The 22,032-nt window shown below is 50.9% G+C and overlaps 2 protein-coding genes across 4 annotated transcripts in view; one reads left to right on the top strand and one right to left on the bottom strand.

Annotated features, from left to right (window-relative positions):
- Nrg2 (neuregulin 2) overlaps positions 1 to 9,140 on the top strand; it is a 181,784-nt gene extending 172,644 nt beyond the window's left edge. For all 3 annotated transcript variants that reach the window (XM_051163187.1, XM_051163185.1, XM_051163186.1), the window contains 5 exons: positions 1,816 to 1,918; positions 4,034 to 4,157; positions 4,523 to 4,650; positions 5,138 to 5,365; positions 7,945 to 9,140. In XM_051163187.1, the coding sequence (XP_051019144.1) occupies positions 1,816 to 1,918; positions 4,034 to 4,157; positions 4,523 to 4,650; positions 5,138 to 5,365; positions 7,945 to 8,710 (1,349 nt within the window). In that variant the 3' untranslated portion in view covers positions 8,711 to 9,140. The remainder of the gene's footprint in view (positions 1 to 1,815; positions 1,919 to 4,033; positions 4,158 to 4,522; positions 4,651 to 5,137; positions 5,366 to 7,944) is intronic.
- A 4,742-nt stretch (positions 9,141 to 13,882) lies between these two features.
- Psd2 (pleckstrin and Sec7 domain containing 2) overlaps positions 13,883 to 22,032 on the bottom strand; it is a 49,057-nt gene continuing 40,907 nt past the window's right edge. Inside the window, exons 10-15 of the mRNA XM_051163372.1 lie at positions 21,648 to 21,838; positions 21,408 to 21,478; positions 20,638 to 20,795; positions 20,174 to 20,318; positions 15,902 to 16,045; positions 13,883 to 14,098 (exon numbers count right to left, since the gene is read on the bottom strand). Of these exons, the coding sequence (XP_051019329.1) occupies positions 13,889 to 14,098; positions 15,902 to 16,045; positions 20,174 to 20,318; positions 20,638 to 20,795; positions 21,408 to 21,478; positions 21,648 to 21,838 (919 nt within the window). The 3' untranslated portion in view covers positions 13,883 to 13,888. The remainder of the gene's footprint in view (positions 14,099 to 15,901; positions 16,046 to 20,173; positions 20,319 to 20,637; positions 20,796 to 21,407; positions 21,479 to 21,647; positions 21,839 to 22,032) is intronic.

Below are 22,032 nucleotides of genomic sequence, written 5' to 3'. Positions count from 1 at the left end.
GGAATGTGAAACTGGGTGATCAGGGGCCTGGAAGGTACAGGAAGCTCTTGGTTTTCAGGCTTGCGATGAGAAGACACTGTGTGTTCCTAAGCATCAGACTAGAATGAGCTGCATGGTCACTGGCATCTGTGGAGCGTGGGGATGAGTCAGGGCTGGAAGTGGCAACAGAAAGGCCCATGAGAGGGCGGATGTCTCCAGTTGAGGGGGGCCCCCCTTCCTGGACTACAGGGACAGCAGTGGAAATCAGAGCTGTGATGACTTTTGGATAGACCAGGGAAGTAGGAAGCAAGGGTGTGACGGGAAGAGAAGCTTCGCTGATATGGACAAGCAGGTGTGGCAGGAGCTGGCATGGTTCAGCTACACTGTAGGCTGGCCAGCTATGGCTCATGGGTGTTGATCCAAGAGCAGGAGACAGAAATGGAGAATGCATACCTGCCTGGCTGAAAGTCTGTCTAGATATTGATGATACCAAGAAAGGGCACAGGAAAGAAAGAGGCCTGGGAGGCCCAGACTCCTTTGGAGGTTAAGAGAAGGGAGCAGCTCTGGCTGAAAGGTCAACCCACAGAGGGGCCGCCCACCACCAAAGTTCTAGGGTACCATGCCTGGAAAGGAGGTGTCAAGTGCCACAGGACTTGGTAATGAGGAAGCTGTTTGTAATCACGACCAGAATGGTCTCCAAGAAGTGACAGAGATACTTCCTGGGGAGAACTGGTAGATAAACGGGGTAAGGCCCAGTGGGACAGAGCAGTAACAACTCTGCCTGTAACTCAGTATGTTTGAACACGCAGGTACACCCATTCCAGGAGCACGTGGTCAGCTGTGTGCTCAGGTCCATGTGCATGGGTGTCTGTATGAAAAGCATGTTAATGACTCCAGAAGCCATAGCTTTGGGTATATGAGGTTTGTGGCTCTGAGGTTGCTGGTGTACACAGGAAGTGAGCAAAACCTGAAGGATCAGGGACATTTCTCAGAGCTCTGCCAATTGTAGAGGGTTCGCCTCTACTTATCACTGAGCTAGGAGCAGGAGAAGGTGGTGGTGCCAGGCAGCAGGTGTGAGTGGGGTGGGCTCTCTGAGATATGGCCTTGGCTGTAGCTAGTGCTGTCACCTTTTCTTTGTCTTCCTCCTGGCTTTCTGTTTTAGAGGGGCAGAGATGGCCATACCAGGCACAGCGAGTAGACAGGGCAATTGAGCCCAGCCTCACCAAGCTTGTTAGTAAAGGTGGGGACCTGTTCTGTTCCTTGTGGACAAGGACATCCCTAACTGCCATGGGTAGGCTTTTCACCAGCAGACAAGGTGCAGTAAGCCAAGGCACTACCCTGACCAGGCTGTGGGAATGGAGGAAGGCCTCTAGACTCAGTCTGTTATGTCCCTGCTCCTGGCCTAGCATCCCTCCTAAATTTGTATCTGATATCCTGTCACTGGGCCTTCTTAGTGAAGCTGGGGTGCCTGAAAAAGGCCTTTGCCCTAGATCTCTGTTCACTGTCGTGGATGACTCTCTGGTGGGCCACCGTGGAGCAGGGCAGGGGTGCTGGTTAAGGTGTTGCCTCTGCTCTACTGTGGCCTTGAAACGTCACCCCTACTCCATCCATCCCCTCCCATCTCCTGCATTTTCCACTTATGTGCATTGGGCAGGTTGTAGGGTTTGGGGAGGTGTAGGGGTCTGAGGGGAGGGAGGCAAAGGCAGTCAGAGCTGGCAAGGGGAAGGGATGGAAGGAGGGGACAGATGCTGTGCTGAGGGAGCCCACAGCGTGGGAATAGGGAGGTTATTATGTTCAAGCATCTCCACGGGCTCTGTTCCTGCTCTGCCCCTGCAGAGGCTGAGGAGCTGTACCAGAAAAGGGTCCTGACGATTACCGGCATCTGTGTGGCTCTGCTGGTCGTGGGCATCGTCTGTGTGGTCGCCTACTGCAAGACCAAGTGAGTGTTACATGCTCGAGCCAAGAACAGGCCAAGCCAGGAAGATGGCCTACGATGTGTTTTTGTGAGAATACACGTCCTCCCTCTGTACACACTATGCCCAGCATGAGCACCTATGGCTTCCTGAAGTCTCAGGGCCTCTGCAGCTGTGACACCAAGGGACAGCCACAGGGAAAGTCTTGGTTCAAGCCCAACTCTGCCATGTCCCAGAGGACCTTGAGCTAATCAAGGCCTTCTCCACGTCTTCATGGGTGATGAGCAGGGTGTGCACCTTAAAGGACATTACAGTGGCCTCACTGGAGCTCCCAGCTGCCCTCTACAGGATCCTTTGGAGTAGATGGGGGTGTGTATGCTGGAGGATGAGAGGCCGTGGGCCATTGTGGAAAGAAAGAAGCTATTCAGAAAAGGCTGCGTTCTCAGAACAAACGGGTGCCTCAATGGTACTCTGCATGCCCACAGTGCAAGGACTGCAAAAGAGAACAGAGAAGAGATCAAACTATCTCCGGGCAGGGCAGAAGTTGGAGAAGCTGTAAAGGTTATCTAGAAAAGGGCAAAATGTAAGACAAGGCAGAGAGGGCAGCCTAGACCACTAAGAGTGAAGGGCCAGGGTCAGAAAGATTGAACAGAAGCTAAAGACGTGTGGGATGCAGATGGTTCCATAAACCCTTGACGCCAAGCTTCAGATAGTACGGAGCCAGTGACGGCTGTAGGGTCGGGTTCTGTGACATTTGTTTAGATCTGGAAAGTGGGCCTAGGCAGAACCACCACTTCAGAGACCGAGTCTCTGGGCCTGGACCTCTGCTGTCCTACAGATGGGATCTAAGGTCCTAATGACCTCATCTTGGATGGGACCAGAATCAGGAAGGCTGGGAAGTAAGGAGGGGTACGGACTGGGCCCAAGAAACTTGAGTCCATGAAGCCACCTGTTCTGACCCCCACAGCATTTACTCATTACTGAGGACAAGAAGTCCTCATCAGTGGTACTGACACTAGGCCCAGCCATGATCAGCATATGACCAGTACATGACCAGCACATGACTAGGCACATGACTAACAACACAAGCAAGTGGTCCCAGAGCATGTTTGGTTTGGGGTTGTTTGGTTTTGTTTGAGGCAAGGCCTCACTATATAGCCCTGACTATCCTGTAATCCACAGAGCCCTCCCTGCCTACACTACTTTTGGCCACAAGATTATTTATTTATATATCTATTTGGTTTTTCAAGACAGGATTTCTCTGTATAACCTTGGCTGGATGTCCTGGACTCCCTTTGTAGACCAGGCTGGCCTCGAACTCACAACCACCTGCCTCTGCCTCCCAGAGTGCTAGGATTACAGGCGTGTGCCACCACGCCCAGCTTCATAAGACACATTTTTGAAGCACCTATCCACAGCTGGGGGAAGGGGGGGGACAGAAGGGCTTTCTCTGGGGAGCAGCAATCAGGTTAGTTCCTAATGGGGGGAGAGGCCAGAGTGCAGGGCAGAACAGGATCGGACGCAAGCTATCCCAGGAAGCAGCAAGCTAAGTGGAGTGAGGCAGCAGGAGGCAAGCCTGGAGAGAAAAATGGGGTGCTGAAAGCCAGGGAATAATTTGAGCCATAGGAGTGATATAATTACAGTTGTATATGATAAAATAATTTACTGAGCATTTATTATGTGTCAGTGTACAGGAGTCCCACGGGCCCAGCTCCCGAATCATAGCATTCTGTTATATTTTCTTTGTAAAACTTTACTGAAAGTGTCTGGTTCACTTACTTGTGTATTTATTTACTCTCTGCCTCCCCTACTGGCCCCCAGGCTGCATGAGACATGGACCATGTTTACCTCATCCGTTCCAAAGCAGTGTCTGGAACCAGTAAAAAAAAAAACCCAATAAACACTAACCAAGTGAATGAGGGAGGGAGGGGCTAGCACAGTCTGACAGCCTTTGTGGGCTTTCTATGCTCAGTGGTCTTTGGGATGGTAAGGGGCCCTACACTACAGATGGAGGAAGTGAAACATCCTCATGAACTTCCAGAACTTGCCCAAGGTCACACAGTACAGAGCGATGGGAGATAGCCAGGGAATGTCACCTTTAGGGGAGCCGCGCTAGCCTCACCTATCCTTCCCCTGTGCAGGAAACAGCGGAGGCAGATGCATCACCATCTCCGGCAGAACATGTGCCCAGCCCACCAGAACCGAAGCCTGGCCAATGGGCCCAGCCACCCTCGGCTGGACCCTGAGGAGATCCAGATGGCAGATGTGAGTGGTGTTCCCAGACCTGCCCCGCCTCCCCTTAGCTCTTGCTGGACAGCCATCTTCTGTGGCTGCAAGGATGGGCCAGGGTGGATGCGGGTCCAGTTCTGTGTGCCAGGCACCACTTCACCAGGGATCTGGCTTCACTCTGCCCATTTCCATAAGGAAGGATTTTGAGGTGGGGGTGAGGGGGGGCAGGGATTGATTGTCTGGGTCCATCACTGTCCCAACATCAAAGTCACATCTCATCCAGTGGGTCACCCCTTAAACTGGAGCACAGCGCTTATCACTTGTCATCCCCCGTCCCTACTAGGAATGGGAACCTATCTAGCATCCATCACTAACTCCTCCCAACTTTCTGTCCGTCCTAGTACATCTCCAAAAACGTGCCAGCCACAGACCATGTGATCCGGAGGGAAACTGAGACCACATTCTCTGGGAGCCACTCCTGTTCACCTTCTCACCACTGCTCCACAGCCACGCCCACCTCCAGCCACAGGTGAACAACGTCAGGGCCCATAGAACCCTGCTAATCCCTGTATCTCGTCATTCAGTCCTCCAGAGCTGGTTGGCATTTTCTCATGTGTTGGCATACTGATCTTAGTCCACCTGACTTTCCAGTACTGGGGCAGCCTGTCCACACAAACACAATAGTTCCTACAGCTGGGAAAAATAACAGGGCTGTTCCCTCCTTCCACGAAGAGATCCATGAAAAAGTCAGAGCCCTTGCATATTGGCCAGTGAGTCTGGGATCCTAAGAAATGGCTAAAGAACATGACGGTAGAAGTGTCCCAGCTGGGAGACCTTGGTGACGGGAGGGAAGGAAAGAGCCCACCAACCATTATCAGGGCTGAACATCTGGAACACTCCACATCAACTCAGAGTGGAGAAGATAGTGAGCTAAGGTGGCCACAGGACCACACATCTATACTTTTAACAGCCTGCCCTTCCCGACCTATCAACTCACTCCTATCTGGCTTTCCCAGACATGAGAGCCACACGTGGAGCCTGGAACGTTCGGAGAGCCTAACCTCGGATTCCCAGTCAGGCATCATGCTGTCATCAGTGGGCACCAGCAAGTGCAACAGCCCAGCATGTGTGGAGGCACGGGCACGGAGGGCAGCAGCCTACAGCCAGGAGGAGCGGCGCAGGGCTGCCATGCCACCCTACCATGACTCCATAGACTCCCTGCGTGACTCTCCACACAGCGAGAGGTCAGTTTCTGCCCCTTGAATAGACCCACACACATATGTTGGCTAGAAAGACGGCACTGCTGACCCAAACAAAGTCCCAGAAAGGTTAAGTGGTCTCCTGGAGTTAGAATTGCAGCTGCCTTGATAGATTCTGGCTAGAGTGACCATACAGTTTGTCTCTTCTGGGAACATTAATAACCATACTGGAGCATTGGGGACAAACTAGGCTGTTCCATACACTCAGGACCCAAGGTTTACCTTTCTCAGTATTACCTAAAGACCCTCACATCTCAACAGAGACAAAACCAAGAAGGCCAAAGGGTAGGAAAAGAGGTCATTTTCAAGGGCACTGACATGGGCCCAGAATGCTCAGCAGCAGCTAGGTCTCAGTGCCCAAGGGATCCTGAAAAGCAGATAAAGTAAGAACCAGGGAATTCTCCCTTTTCCCTGGGGCTGGCAAGATTGCTCAGTGGCAAATGAGCTCACCCACCAAGCTTGGTGATATACGTCTACTTCCTAGGGCCCACAGGGTGGAAGGAGAGAGCCAACTCCCACAAGTTGCCCTCTGACCTCTAGATGCACTCTACGGCACACATGTTCACACTGAAGAACTCCCCTTCTTCCTGACTCCATGCCGGGGAATCCCGAGAGTTAGGCCCCATCCTGATCAGCTTTGCAGCAGCTGTTAAGCAAGCTAGGTGTGTGAGAGGAAAGCAGAAGAAGGGCACGCCACAGGCAGGAGAGGCTCCAATGCGGCAACGACCAAATGCTACCTCTTTCTGACTCAACTGACTCTATGCCGAGCCTGGGCTGATCAAGCATGCCAGAGATGGCCCTCCTGGCTTACTCCAGACGAGTCTCAAGCTAGGACAAACCACTGACATCCTTAGCAGCTTCTAAAAGCGCTAGAGCACAGACGCCACACCAAGGTAGAGAAACCCCATCCAACTACAGACAAAGCACCCACATGTTCCTCTGGGGGCCCAGCTGCACTATCTGTATGATCTAGGTCAGATACCTCAAAATGTGACCCTTCAGTGTAGACAGGAGGAAACAACACTTACTCAACGTGGGACTGGGAAAGGCCCAAGATACTGTACAGAATTCTGCCTCACTAATCCCTGTCTGTTGTCATCAGTTAGACCCATGGCACTAGGTGGCAAGAAGACCACAGGCAGGGAGATGGGGAAGAAAAGCTTTCTAGGAGAGCGGTTCTAGGGGAAGCACTTAAGAACATGCTTAAGGGAAACGAGGTGGGCTGTGGGGAGCAGTGGGGCTCCATAAGCAGGCTGGGGAGATGGACCAAGGGCCATTGGCTTCTGCTTGCTTGGGAGATGGAGCCTTAAGAGATAAATAGGAAGGGCCTCCTTAGCAGAGCTGAGGTTTTGATTGGTTGGTTGGTTTGGTTCAGGTGATGGTGGTGGGGGTCGTTTGGGAATTTCCTAGAGTTGAAGACAGACCGACCCCCAAAGTGGTAGCATGACCAGAGAGAAAGAACACCTCGCCCTGGCTGGAGAGTGCTTCAGGAGAGAGGGAGTGGGGTCTGATGACGATGACGACTTAGCAGTTAACTAGATCTGCATGTGGGAAAGGGAACACAGACAGGGAGTTCAGTAAGAACTAGAAAGGAGTCTAAGGCAGCTCCAGAGAGCGGTCAGGCACCTGGCAGTGCAGTCTGGAAGAAAGGCATGGACGTGAGTGACGCCCGTCCTGAGTAGGCAATGGTAGAAGCTGATGGATCATAGCGAGGGCTGAGAAGAACAAAAGGGACGTCTGGGGATACGTTATCAAACACGAACTTTTCAAGGGAGTGAGGAGAGTAGAGACAGTTGTGATCTTGGTATCCGTCAGCTCTGGCTTGAAGAGTCTACCCAGCAGCGTCACTTCCTGGGCTGGGGCAGCTCTTGGCTTCAATACAAGAAGGCATATTTCTCTCACTCAAGCCAAGCTGTGGGATAAACGGTCCCTAACCCTGCAAGGTCAGTGAGCTCAAATCCAGGGAGTCTCTGAATGATGGCTCCAATTAAGCATACTATTTTCTGCCCAACCTGGATTCAAACCCCAGGGACAGGTACCCAGGATTCACACTCGGAGGTATTAGCAAAATCTAGGCCTTCAAGGACCTGGAGATCATAGGCTCCTAGAAGAGACACCTAGTGGTGTCTTGGTGAAACGGGCGTGAGGTAGTTGATTCAGAAAGAATGGAACCACATCTTGTCAATTTGTCCTTGGCACTTAAATGGGTGAGTCTCTTTTTTCCTGTGTGTAGTATGGCCCTCATCCACAGATCCTACAGAATAGATGAAGGCACACACAAAACACCCCAAGCCGAGCGTACCGCGGGGACTGTGAGCATCCCTACAGCAAATGACTTCTTATGGTTACTCCCCTGGTACATTTCTGAAATCCTCCAGCATCAACTAGAGTCAACACTTAGTTACCTATGCTTAACGGATAAGAACTGGCTGGTAGGTTCATGGACTGAACGTGGTCAGAGCCACAGCCCTCACTCTTACGGTCAGGGTCTTGTCTTGTTGGAATCTCTGGTGAACTGTCACTGCACCCAGATTCCTCGACCCACGCCTCTGCTTCTCCCACAGGTATGTGTCAGCCCTGACCACACCCGCGCGCCTGTCGCCCGTGGACTTCCACTACTCGCTGGCCACGCAGGTGCCGACTTTCGAGATCACGTCGCCCAATTCTGCGCATGCCGTGTCGCTGCCGCCCGCCGCGCCCATCAGCTACCGCCTGGCGGAGCAGCAGCCGCTCCTGCGGCACCCGGCGCCTCCTGGCCCGGGGCCGGGGTCCAGCGCGGACATGCAGCGCAGCTACGACAGCTACTACTACTCGGCGGCGGGTCCCGGGCCGCGGCGCGGCGCCTGCGCGTTGGGCGGCAGCTTGGGTAGCCTGCCCGCCAGCCCCTTCCGCATCCCGGAGGACGACGAGTACGAGACCACGCAGGAGTGCGCGCCCCCGCCGCCGCCGCCGCGGCCGCGCACGCGCGGCGCGTCCCGCAGGACGTCGGCGGGGCCGCGGCGCTGGCGGCGCTCGCGCCTCAACGGGTTGGCAGCGCAGCGCGCACGCGCGGCGCGGGACTCGCTGTCGCTGAGCAGCGGCTCGGGCTGCGGCTCGGCGTCGGCCTCGGACGATGACGCGGACGACGCGGACGGGGCGCTGGCGGCCGAGAGCACGCCTTTCCTCGGCCTGCGAGCGGCGCACGACGCGCTGCGCTCGGACTCGCCGCCGCTGTGTCCGGCGGCCGACAGCAGGACTTACTACTCCCTGGACAGCCACAGCACGCGCGCCAGCAGCCGACACAGCCGTGGGCCGCCCACGAGGGCCAAGCAGGACTCGGGGCCCCTCTAGGCACTCCCCAACCCCCGCCTCGCCCGCCCCACGTCTCCAAGGAGAGCGGAGACCACCGACTGGAGAGGGAAAAAGGAGCGAACAAAGAAATAAAAATATTTTTATTTTCTATAAAAGGAAAAAAAGTATAACAAAATGTTTTATTTTCATTTTAGCAAAAATTGTCTTATAATACTAGCTAACGGCAAAGACGTTTTTATAGGGAAACTATTTATATGTAACATCCTGATTTACAGCTTCGGAAAAAAAAAAGAAACAACAAAAAAAAAAAGAGAGATGGGCCAATTTTTTGACTCTTTAATAGAAACCTATATTGTGGTGCCTTTTGCTGTACGCTAATCTGGGGCTCCTGGAGAGTCGTCTGGGGTGCAATGTGGGGATGGGCGCTTTTAGGATCCCAGACGAGTGGCGGTGAGAAAAGACAAGGGGAAAAAAAGAGAGAGAGAGAGAGAGAGACTGTGATGTTCTAATGGCTCTGAGGGTAGTGTACTGTGAGGAAGAAAATGACGAGGCGAGTCTGGAGTCCTGGGCAGAGAGGGCAGGGATCCTAGGCGTGGAGCTGGAATTGAGACCGGTTACTTCCAGGGGGAGACACAGGCCCCCTGCTACAGCAACTAGGATGGGGAGGGGTCCTCCCCGCCCCTCACAGCTGCTAAGGGAAAGAGGACAGAGAAGGCTGTCTCCCCACCAGCCCCCGGCCTAGGGAGGGGGCAGCTCTACCAGGGGCCCAACCTTAAGGCTCCTCCTCCCTGCGGGCCTCCAGGACACCCTCTGTCCTCTGCAGCACCTTCGTTTACAGGTCGTCTTTTCTATTTTATGCCTGCATGTCCTTTGCATTTCAGATTCTTTACATTGAATGCATGGTCACGCTGGGACCCAGAAGAGCCACTCCGACGGTGTATTCCATTCCCCCTTTTAGCAATAAAAGTAACGCCATGTCCTCCCCACAGCCCAGCCCCCCAACCCACCTGACTTACATCTTCCAGTCCTGCCCTTCCCAGCCCTCACAACTGGATCCAATGCTAATTTGTCAAAAAGGCAATTGTCTCAAACCAACCAACCAACAAACAAACCCCAAACAGAAACAAATGGGAACCCTGACATGTCCAAACACCTGACTGTTGACACTTGAACATTTTTATATTATAAATAAAATCAGAAATAACTCCTGTTTGACTGTGTGTACCTAGCCCCAGGTGAGGAGGGAAGACAGAATAAAGACCTGGCATGAGGAGGCACATGGGCACTGGAATAAAGATCGGAGAGGGCCAGGACAGTCCCTGAGCGGAAGTGACCCTCTCTCCAGTCCCTCTGGCCCCAGCTCCAAGGACCTGCTCCAAGTCTTCCTTCCAAATCATTTAGAAGGTATTCCCTCTGGGTGCTGGGGAACCCAGCCAAGGGGCTGACGCAAATTGCTCTGCTTTAAAACTCAGCCTCAGAACTCTGGCCCAGTTCCTGCCCTGGAGCTAGGAAGCTGGACTCGGGTATCACTTTTCTGCCCAGGTGGGTGAAGAGGGAAGGGGTTGTGGGGTTGGCACTGGGGCAGCGGAGGCAAAGATGACCCTTGGGGCTTCAGCCACGTCACGGGCAGAGTCTGGACATGTAAGACAGGATAATGGGTACCCTCATTGCCAGAAGGGACCACAGCAGCTGCAGCTCCTGAGCCCACAGGGTATTGCTCTTTCCCCAGTTTTATACCCTCTCAGAGCCAGGGCCAGTCTAAACCTGCAGGTCTGATGAAGGTCTGATCTCAGGCATGGAGGAGGCAAGTGGAGGCCAGGGTAAAGAGTCTTTCTCACCAGCTACCTAGAATACTAGAAACCAAGACTCCAGGCAGAACTTGGTGCCTTTTCTCCAGTGAGCCGGTGTGAATGTGTACACACGTTCTGCGTACCCCTGAATGCCCCATCGTGGACCTAGAGAGGCACAGAAGCGTAGTCCAACAATAGGGACTGAATTAGTGTCAGCTCTGTCCCTCACCAGCTGTGTGCCTCCTCCAAGCCACAGTTTGCTTAGTGAGAGATGATGATGAAACGACTGTAAATCTGAGCAGGTTGCTGTTGGGGGTTAAGTGCAGATGGACCCCACACTGCTCCCGACAGATGGCTACAAGATGGCTACTTCGATGGCGGTAGTGACAGAGTCCTGTGCCTTTGCAACGGTGACTCACAAAGTGGCAAAAACTCGACGAGGTGGTTAAGAAAAGTCTAAACTTATGCAAGTCATTCTATCCATTATGGACTGCTGATGGGGGCCATTTACTACAAAGGGGGGAAAATGAAAGACAGATGACTAGGCTGAATGTTACCCAGGCCTTTACATCACTGGAGCCCTCTGCTATCAGCTTGCTTTCTTAGGGCAGTGAACCTCACGTGTGATCTCTGATCTCTAGGGGGCCCCAAATTAACTACTATGACCTCTTAGTGAACCCACTGATCTTATTACGATCCAGGTTAGTGTCCTCACTCCACCTCAGTGAGGGCTTTAAGATGCTGCCTTCTAGGCTGTCATTCAGAAACCACATGTAGGCCTCAAATGGACTCTCCTATCTGTCTGTGACCCCAGCTAACTCTGAGTGACCGCTCAGCGAACCCATCCACCTGTACGTGACCCCGTTTAGTTTCTCCATCATCTGCCCTAGATTCTAAGATCGCTCTAAGAGAGTCCGAGGCCAGAACGTACCCTAGTTCTTCAGTGTTCTCTTCAGTGTATCAGCCAGGTACAGGACAGGTATGGTTGGAACCTGGGAGCACGCCTGACCAGGCTCACCCTGACTCTCCCGTTTTAGCCTTGGGCGCTGTTGAGTGTGTGACCTTTCAGGAAGCATTGCAGATGCTTTAAAGCAACTTCCCTTCCTCCACCCTGTCCCCTGGAACACTGAGGACATTCAGGCAGCTTCCTATGTCAAAATTCTCTTCCCCGTTCCCCCAAGTTCTTTCTTGGCTTTGCATTACCACTTCTCATGTCTTTCTCCAGGTCCTCTCAGAGTCCTCAGTGGCAAGGGTAACTCCCTCATAACTGCTGAGACCCGTAAATACAGGGAGCTGGCCCCTGTCACCACTGTCCCTTGCACACAGCAACCATGTATGGCACATGGCTGGTCCTCACTGAAGAGAACGAAACTGTTGTCAAGAGTTAGTCACCAGGAGTTCCTGAGCCTTGGGCAACTTCCCAGGACCTCATGGTGGAGCAAACAACGTACTGCATTTTGTCAGGCCCTGAATTTACTAGTCCTTCTGGGCATGTTAGGGGCCATTGTTGGGGTTAGGAGCATAATGATCTATTAGGAGACATGAAAAAAAAATATTAGAACTTTGATTTAGATTTATTTTCATCTCATCTTTTTTTAAATTTCTATTTTTGTGTATGTTTTATAATGTACATAATATTTTAGTACAGTAGTACATGTATATAATTTACAAATAAAGAATTATACAATTAAGGAAGCAAACTAAAAACTGTCTTTACTGATGGGAGGCACAGCTAGTGCTTGGGGAATTGCGCGTGTCTGAGGCTAATGAGCTTGCACCTCTGCTGTCATGACACAGAGAGTGGGACACTGGCCTGAAAAATCAAAGGACCTTCAGGCAGCTGGACAAAGACCTGAGATCTCTTTACTGCCCTCTAAACCGTCTTTCTGATCTTATTCAAATGAGCATTTGCTTCCCCGGAGCAAAACAAAGGGGCCAGATGGTTCAGTTATAAAGCACACTTCAGCCAATCCAATTTAAACAATTTGGATTTAAACCCACTACACTTCTCCACATACTCACAGCTCCCTGCATCAAATGGGAGTGGACTTTAAATGTTAGGTGCTTATTTGCAAGGCTTAGGTCACCACAGAGGTCAAGCTGTTAGCCAAACAATAGGAAAGATTGGCTTGTGGTAGCTGTGTCAAGAGGGCCATCCCCCCAACTCCCTTGTTGCTTTAAGTGACGCAGGGTTTAAAGGATGTCAACCTGTGACAGACATGTATCTCTACCCTCAGCTGTGTCCTTAACCTCAGCCTTTCTAATTCACTATAAAAATTAAAGGATTATCAATAATCGAAACCTTGTCACTCCACCTTCTCCCCAAGACCATGAACTGGCAGCTTCCTTAACCCTACTCTACCATCCAGCCTGGGCTTGCTGGTGGGTGGTGCTGCTGGCAGGTCTGTGCACAGGCCACCACTGGAGCTCAGGGGCTTTGGTGGCATTCACAGGAAGATCCAAAACAAACAGAGATGTGCTCCCAAGCCATTCACCCCACAAGACACTCTTGGGACAGAGGAGGTGGCACACATATATCCTGTTTAGTCCGAAAGCATAAACTGGAAATGTGATTGTGAATCACAAGTCAGCCGGAGGAGGAAAAGGCAAAATCATGGAGGGTCTTCTTCATTATTCTGTCCAGAGGGTCAGAGCAGCAGAGGGGCCCATAGCCGGCTTCCTCGCTAACAGGCCGAGCTCTCTAAGATGGGCCTTTTCCTTCATTTAGTTTTATCCTCTAGTTGGTAATAGTTCCCAAACCTTCTTTAAATGAGTTCTTTATATATATATATATATATGAATAAAAAAAAAAAAAGAGGCAGGAGAGGCCTCAGTGGATAAAAGGAGCGGTGGACACACACATAAGTGGAATCAGGTTGGCACTGAGTGGAGGTTAGGCCCCAGATTATTGCAACGTGAGGCAGGAGAACTGGGCCAGCTGCAAAGGTTGCTGGGAAAAGGAAAGGAGAAGGTGTTGCTGGTGGTCTGAAGACCTGCTGCTGGTCAACCAAGAGGAAAGAGGAGAAAGGGTGGGTGTCCAAGCTGAGAGCCAGAGTTCAGACCCATCCTCACAAATAACAAAATGAAGGAGGAGTTCAATGAGAAGAGGGCCTGGGAATGCAGCAGTGACAGTGACAGTGACAGGGTTGGCAGCCCTAGAGCATGTCTGTCCTGCAAAGCAAGGAAGGCTCCATGACTTGAGGGCAGCCAGGGCTAGGAGAGGGTCTAGGCCAGAAATGGCCCGGGATGCAGGAAGGTCGGCGCCATGAAGGGCGCCTCCGTCTCCTTGGCCACAGGGCTCTCCATACCCCTCTGGTTGCCTGTTACCTGCCTGGAGCTTGGTTCAAGCAGCCCCTGGCTGGAATTGTGCTCACTGACCACTCTGGGGACATTTGCCTGCCTCCAGGGCCTTGCACAGCCACACCAGCTAAGTACCAGATGCGGAGGCATCCTCTGTAGCTTTGCTGCCAGTCACAGGCCCATGGCCCAGGCTGAGGGCAGGGCTCGAGTGTGTTTTCCGGAGAGCTGGGTCATCCCCTTCCAGTGTAGCCAGCCGAGCCTCAATCCGCTCCAGGTCGTCTGAGCCCACTTTGATTTTCACGGCGAGGAGATGGATATAGGTCTCATAACGGATTTTCTGGGGGGAAACGGTAGGCAAAAGCCAAAAACAAAGTCAAAAGAGATGCAGCCAAATGGGGATGAAAGATCCATCTCTCAAAGACCAGTGACAAGCCACTTCCTTCTGTGGCATGCAGGGAGCTCTTGTGATCAATAAAAGGAAATAGGCCACACAATTCAAAAACAAAAAACAAAAAATGGGCAGGGGTACACATAAACCTCACCTACAATTTTTTTGAGATGACATTGTCTTACTATATATCCCTGAAACTCACTATCCAGACCAGACTGACCTTGAACTTGCAGCAATCCTCCTGCCTCAGCCTCCTGAGTACTGGAATTATAGTCATGCCCCACCATGCCCAGCTCCTTACTTTACAACTTGAAAATCCAAATAATGTCCATGAAAGACATGGGCAATAAAAAAAAAAAAAAAAAAAAGGACAAATAGGGACTATATTGATATCTAAAACATCTGTGCTTCGAAGGATAAGGAAAGCATATGTAAGGAGCACAAAACTTCCATTTGGGGAGATTGCAAACTCTAGAGATTGGTACAATAATGTGGATAAACGCTTGCTGAGCTACATACTTAAAAGCGATCAAGATGGCCCAATTTGCTATGTGTTTCCACAATTAAAATGTTAAAAATTTGGGGCTAAAGGGATGGCTCGGCAGTTAGGAGTGCTTGCTGCTCGAGACTAGGACCTGAGTTCAGTTCTCAGCATCCGTAGCAGGCGGCTCACAACAGCCTGTAACTCTAGCTCTCTGGGACCTGACCCTTTACAGGCAGATGTACACAGGTACACATAAATAAAAACAAATCTTTTTTTTTTTTTTTTTTTTTTGGTTTTCAAGACAGGGTTTCTCTGTTTGGCCTTGACTATCCTGGACTCACTTTATAGACCAGGCTGGCCTCCAACTCACAGTGATCCACCTGCCTCTGCCTCCCAAGTGCTGGGATTAAAGGCCTGTAAGTACACCACCGCCAGGCTCGACAAATCTTTTAAATTAAATGTACAACCTAAACCAAAATAGTAATGAGACAGCGATTATTAAAGCTGTGAGATGGATGTAGCTGAAAACATTTCCCAATGCACAGTGCTGGCAAGGGCATGGAGGAATGAGTGTGCTCACAAACGCTTGGAGAGGTTATTTATAAGTTGCTCTCAACACTTAGGAGGGAGACCCAGCAGTGTCTGAGCACCTTGACTCTGAGACTCGGGCCTTCTCCACCATCAGCAGGCCCTTTCCCCCCAAGTTCTGCCTCCCAGATTTCATGTCCTCCCCACCCACTCTAAGCCAAGTAAGGGAGAGTATGCCGATGCCAGAGTGGCAGCCAACCTCCTGGTTAGGCTCCTGGGCCCTGCTCTTCCTAACTGTGTCACCTGAGGCCACTGTTCTGGCTTCTCTAAGCTTCAGTTTACCTTTCTGTCAAACCCTTTTATAGCACTGACGTAAAAATGAACTAAGCCCAGGCAAGGAAGCCAGGCCTCACCCCAAACAAGTCCATCATAGCTTTTGCCATCTATTTTTCACACTGCAGAGTAGATGTGAAAGGCTCCTGGACAGTTCCAGACATAGGCAAAACTGATCAATATTGACAGCCAGACTGTGTAAGACTGACCACAGGACACTGGCTTCCACCTGCCTCAGAGTGCCACCCCCCCTCACCCCCATCCCACCCACCCCCATCCCCCAACACCCGCCAACAAGAAAGTTTCAAACTAGAGTCCCTGACATGTTGGCGTTAGTGAGAAGAAGTGGTGGATGGGAACTGGCCTCCTCCTCTGGCCTCTGCGATCCACCCCCCAAGACCCACCTCAAACGTGAGATAGTGTTCCTTCAGCCGGTATTCCTCTGCCTCCTTAGATTTGAGGCCTCGCTCCAGTGGGTGACACCTGTGCTCAGCCAGCTCTGCAGTCACCTGCTTCAGCTTACTCTCATGGGAACGCAGCTGCTCCTCCTGCAACAAGGTCCGAGTCTGTGAGGTCTGACATGTGGGGTGTCACAGAGGTGAGCCTAACCCCCTCACACTGGGAGCTGCTTCGCCAAAGGGAAACCGATGCAGGCCGAAGTCCTCAAGTTCAACGCTCCCGAGCCAGGCTCTAGACATGAATGCTCGGTCTACCTTCCTCTTTCCTCCGCTGTCTCACAGGCATATCAGCCCTCCTCTGTGGCCAGCAGGCTCAGGAGACAAAGAGCTTTATGTTTGCATTCGAGCAAATGCCCGCGGGGGGTGGGGGGGGGAGCAGCGGGGGAGCAGCGGGGTTTACATAGACACTGAATGCCGTAAGACTTTGTAGAGAGACAATGACCCTAATAAAAAGGGGTCCAATGGCTGAAGAATAAAGGTTGAGGTTTGCCAGCCCTCTGTTCTCAAGTTCTGGTCCAATATTCATCCTTTCCTGTCCAAAATACTCTGAAAATCTGCAGTATTAGTGAAATGGGATTTTCATAGAAATATAACTAAAGTATTTAAAGATTTTTTAAAATATTTGTTTATTTATTATGTATACAGTGCTCTGCCTGCTTGTACACCTGCACACCAGAAGAGGGCACCAGATCACATTATAGATGGTTGTGAGCCACCATGTGGTTGCTGGGAATTGAACTCAGGACCTCTGGAAGTGCAGTCAGTGCTCTTAACCTCTGAGCCATCTCTCCAGCCCTTACAGATTTTTTTTTTTTTAAACAGAGTATTGTCCTGGAAAGTTTTACATCAATCTGTCACAGGCTAAAGTCATCTGAGAGAAGGAAACCTCAATCAAGAAACCGCCTCCAGAGCCAAGCGCACTGGCGCGCGCCTCTAATCCCAGCACTCGGGATGCAGAGGCAGATTTTTCCCTGTGAGTTCCAGGCCAGCCTGGTCTACAAAGTAACTCCAGGACAGCCAGGGCTGTTACATAGAGAAACCCTGTCTCATAAAACAAAGAAAATACCTCCAGAGCTGAGCAGTGCTAGCACATGCCTTTAATTCCAACACTCAGGAGGCAGAGGCAGGAGGATCTCTAAGAGTTTGAAGCCAGCCTGGTCTACAGCGTGAGCTCCAGGGCAGCCAAGGCTACACAGAGAGACCCTCTCTTGGAAAAAACAAAAACAAAAAACAAACAAACAAAAAACCAAAACTGACTGAATTTTTAATATGGTTGAATTTGGTTCAGGTTGTTTGTTTGTTTGTTTGTTTTGGTTTTTCAAGACAGGGTTTCTCTGTTGTAGCCTTGGCTGTCCTAGACTCACTTTGTAGACCAGGCTGGCCTTGAACTCACAGAGAAAAATCTGCCTCTGCCTCCCAAGTGCTGGGATTAAAGGTGTGCACCACCACACCCAGCTTATGTTTGAATTTGTAAAGACTGGAATTGTAAAAGTTATATATATATATATATATATATATATATATATATATATATATATATATATATATATATATATATATTTTTTTTTTTTTTTTTAATGTGAAATCTTAGGGATGAATAAGAAACAAAAGGTTTTAGCTTAATGGTGATGTGCTTGTGTGTTAAATTGACAAGGAGTCAATTGTGCTGGATAGTTTTATGTAAATGTGACATAAGCTAAAATTATCCAAGAAGAGGAAATCTCAATTTTTAAAAATGTCTCCATAAGATCAGGTCTTACAGGCAGGCCTGTAAGGCATTTTCTTAATTAGTGATTGATGGGGGAGGGCCATTGTGCATGGTACCATCCCTGGACTGGTGGTTCTGGCCTCTATAAAAAAAAAAAAAAAAAAAAAAGCAGGCTGAAGAGCTGGAGAGATGGTTCAGAGGTTAAGAGCACTGTCTGCTCTTCCAGAGGTCCTGAGTTCAATTCCCAGCAACCACACGATGGCTCACAAGCATCTAGAATGAGATCTAGTGCCTTCTTCTGGTGTGCAAGTATACACTGTATAATAAACAAATAAATAAATAAATAGAAGATAAACACCTTTTTAAAAAAGCAGGATGAATCTGGACATGGTGATGCACACCTGTAATCCCAGAATTCTGGGAGGCAGAGGCAGGTGGATCTCTGTGAGTTTGTGGCCAGCCTGGTCTACAAAGCAAGTCTAGGACAGCCAAGGCTACACAGAGAAACCCTGTCTTTAAAAAAAAACAAAACAAAACAGAATGAAAGAAAGCAGTCTGAGCAAACCATGGGGAGTAAGCAAATAAGCATCACCCTTCCATGGCCTCTGCATCAGCTCCTGCCTCCAGCAGGTCCCCGCCCCGTGTGAGTTCCTGCCCTCACTGCTTTTGATTGTGAACTGTTACATGGAACTGTGAGCTGCTTTTGGTCATGGTGTCTCATCTCATCGTTAATAACCCTGACTAAGACAAATGTCAACACTGGACTGTTTCTAAAAAGTGAAAAATAGGAACTGGAAAGATGGATCAGTGGTTAAGAGCACTGACTTCTCTGCCAGAGGGTCTGGGTTCAATTCCTAGCACCTACATGGAGGCTCACCGTCATCTGTGTCTCCAGTTGTAGGAGGTCCTATGCCCTCATCTGGCCTCGGCAGGAACCAGGCACATGCACAGTGCTCAGACATACACGCAGACAAAACGCTCAGACACATAAAATAAAAACAAGTGAAGTCTCAAAAAATGTTTTATGGGAAAAGTGGAAAACAATGCTTGTGAAGACTGGGGGAAATGGAAACCTTACACACTGTGGGCGGAGCTGTAAATTAATACATTTGCTATGGAAATTACTATGGATGGAAGCTCATCAAAAACTAAGAATAGAGGAGCCACAGAGACGGCTCAGTGGGCAAAGTGCTTGCTGAGCAAGCCTTATGACCTGAAGTAGACCCCAGACCCCACATAAAGGTAGAGGAGAGAACAGACTCCACAAAGTTGTCCTCTGACATCCACATATGCCGTGTGTGCCCCATCCCCAACACATCATACACAGAAAAATAAATAAAGGTTTAAAATGGAACTCCCACATGCCCCAGCTGTACCACTCCTGGGTACACACCCAAAGGAACCCAAGTCGGCATACCACAGTGACACCTTCACACTTGTGTTTCTTGTAGTACTGTTCACAATAGCCAAGTGACAATGTCAGCCTGGGTGTCAACATTCATCAACAGATGAATGGATAGAGGAAGTATAGCATGTATAAAGAATGAATTATGGGCCAGACGGTGGTGGCGCGCGCCTTTAATCTCAGCACTCCGGGAGGCAGAGGCAGATGGATCACTGTGAGTTGGAGGCCAGCCTGGTCTACAAAACAAGTCCAGGACAGCCAAGACTACACAGAGAAAAGCTGTCTCGAAAAACCAAAGAGAGAGAGAGAGAGAGAGAGAGAGAGAGAGAGAGAGAGAGAGAGAGAGAGAATGTGTGTGTGTTATGGGTGCTGAAGAGACAGCTCAGCAGTTAAGAGCATTTACTGCTCTTCCAGAGGAACCCGGTTCAGTTCCCAGCACCCATACCGGGGTGGCTCATAACTGCCTGTTACTCCAGTTCCAGGGAATTTGATGCCTTCTTCTGCCCTCTGTGGGCACCTGCACACATGTGCTGCACATAAGCTCGCGCGAGGAACACACACATACACATACACACGCATAAATTTTGAAAGATGAAAAATGAAACTGTCATTTATAAGAAAATCAATAAAACCAAAGGTCGTGTTAACCAGAATGTGACCTATACACATGTGTGGACATACACATGCACACATGCATATGCACACGTGATACTTACCCCATGTGCGCACACACATGCGCACCCACATACATGAACGCACACACATGCAAAATAAATAAATAAACCTTTGAGCAACCAAATAGAGCACTGGACAGCAGTCAGCCAAGTCTCACCTGTCCCTATGACGCATTCAGCGTCTCAAATTCATGCCACAGACCTATAGTCACACCCATACAGCTGCACTGCCATCCATCACAGTACTGTCAGGCCTCTGTGTGCTGGGAGGGGGGTTAGGGGGGTGTCTCCATCTTCCCACCTGTGGGTGAGGGTGGGGTGGTAGAATGAGCAAAAGTATCTCTCCTTCCCTAGGGCCCCTCAGGCCAGAGTCACGTGACTCAGAGGATGAGCTAAGCTGAGGCCAGCAGCCTAACCCCAGGAGCTTGTACCTGGCAGAGGCGAGTGGTACAGGAGGGCAGCAGGGGCCGACAAAACTTCTTCATGGAGCTGACGGCTGCTGGGAAGGCGGGTGCTGAGAAAATGGCAGCTACCAGGTTGATCCTCAGGATCCAGGACAGCATCTCTTCCTTGCTCCTGGGGGCAAAAGAGGACATAAAAGGACTCCCGCTTCTCAGATAGGACCGCCAGCCCTCCCCACACGTCCTACCCGCCTCTAGTCACAAAAGACAGGGTGGGGCCCAGCAGGAGGCCTTCCCACCTAACCTCTGAGTTTCTATCAAAGCTGAGCCTCAGTCAGTGAGCCTGACCTTCAGGACTTCAGGGTGCCCCTGCAACCCCTGCAGGTTTATTTTGCGCTGTCAAGCTGGGGTAGCTATCCTGAGACCAGGCTTGCAGGAGCTTGCAGGACCGATGCTGCAGGCTGTGGCAACTTGGGGCCTCTGATTCTACTCACGGTGCCTGGAAGAGGAAGACCCTCCAGTCTGCTGTCTTCAACTTGAGCACGTTGGACTTCTTGCTGTAGTCAGAAGCTGTGGTGGCCAGGGCATGATGCACACGGATGGCGTTCTTCAGGTCACCCTCGGACAGAGCCTTGTCAGGCCTGTATTCATCCTGAGTGGGGTATGCTGTGTCACTCTGGGCTGCAGCTCACTGCCCCACACATTCCACTGTCACTTCCCTCCCTCCCTCCATCCCTCTCACTCTCCTCTGTGTTACCCCCACCCTCCTAGACCCCAACAAGAATCACTGCAGGTACCTTCCTCTCACATCCTGGTCTATCCCCAAGGCCTAACACTAATACACTTGGCATTAGTTTCAGAGTCTCTTGCCCAAAACCTTCAAAACTGCCAAGTGAGTCCAGGAAAGATTGTTAACAGAAGAAGGCCCTAGCAGTTAAGTACGGTGGCTCACACCTGTAATCTGCAGAGGCAGGCAGATCTCTGTGAGTTCGAGGACAGCCTGGTCTACAAAGCGAGCCCAGAACAGCCAGGGCTACACAGAGTAGCCATGTCTTGGGGGAAGAAGGAGAATGGGAGTGGGGGAGGAAGAGGAGGAGAAAGAGAAGAAGGAGGAGGAGAAGAGGAGGAAGAAGAGGAGGGTCCTGGCTCCTCTTTAGGTCCCAGTCCTGCCCAGAAGGCCTTGAGTTGAGTACCACAAGCAGGGGCTGGATAAGAATGAGTGAGCCTTGTCTACACAAGGGCTCTGAAGCAGTTTCCCTCTCACCTTCTGCAGGTACAGGATGGTCCCTTTGAGCACTGCGTAGAATTTCTTCCAGCCACGCCTCCCACGGGGTGCTGAGAAGGGGGCACAGGTAGTGTGGCTGCAACCTTCTGCTTCAGTAACTCCTACCCTGCCACCCCCTGCACGTCCAGGTATACATGCATCCCCAGAGGAGTGACCAAGGGTGGGTTACCCCCCTACACCCTCATCCCTCCCCGGCCCCTTCCCCAGGCCGACACCCACTCCTCTTGCCATCCATGTCAGCATGAGTCTTCCGGGTCAGCACACCATGCTTGTAGGTGGTAGCACTGAGAGCCTGCGGGACATCCAGGAATGGATTGCCACCATCCAAGATCCGAGTCACCTTCTTTGTGCCTGTCCCAAACTTGTCATCCACCAGCTCAGACAGGGATTTTCTCAGTTCATCCTCATCACTAGGAAGGTACCAAGCCTGAGAGCCACCTCCAGAGAGGCCTTGCCACCCCCACCCCACAGACCCCTTGCCACAGCCCTTCCCACCAGCATCACGGTTGGAGACAAAAGACTCTAGAATGCAGTTCCAGGGCTCTGATCCTTCTCCTTCACCTTCAGTTCCTGACCTTTGATGTCTGCTCTTTGATTGAGGGTC

Source organism: Acomys russatus, chromosome 20 (assembly GCF_903995435.1).
Source record: "Acomys russatus chromosome 20, mAcoRus1.1, whole genome shotgun sequence".
In the NCBI taxonomy this organism is placed as follows: domain Eukaryota; kingdom Metazoa; phylum Chordata; class Mammalia; order Rodentia; family Muridae; genus Acomys; species Acomys russatus.
This window is presented reverse-complemented; position numbering and strand designations above follow the sequence as displayed.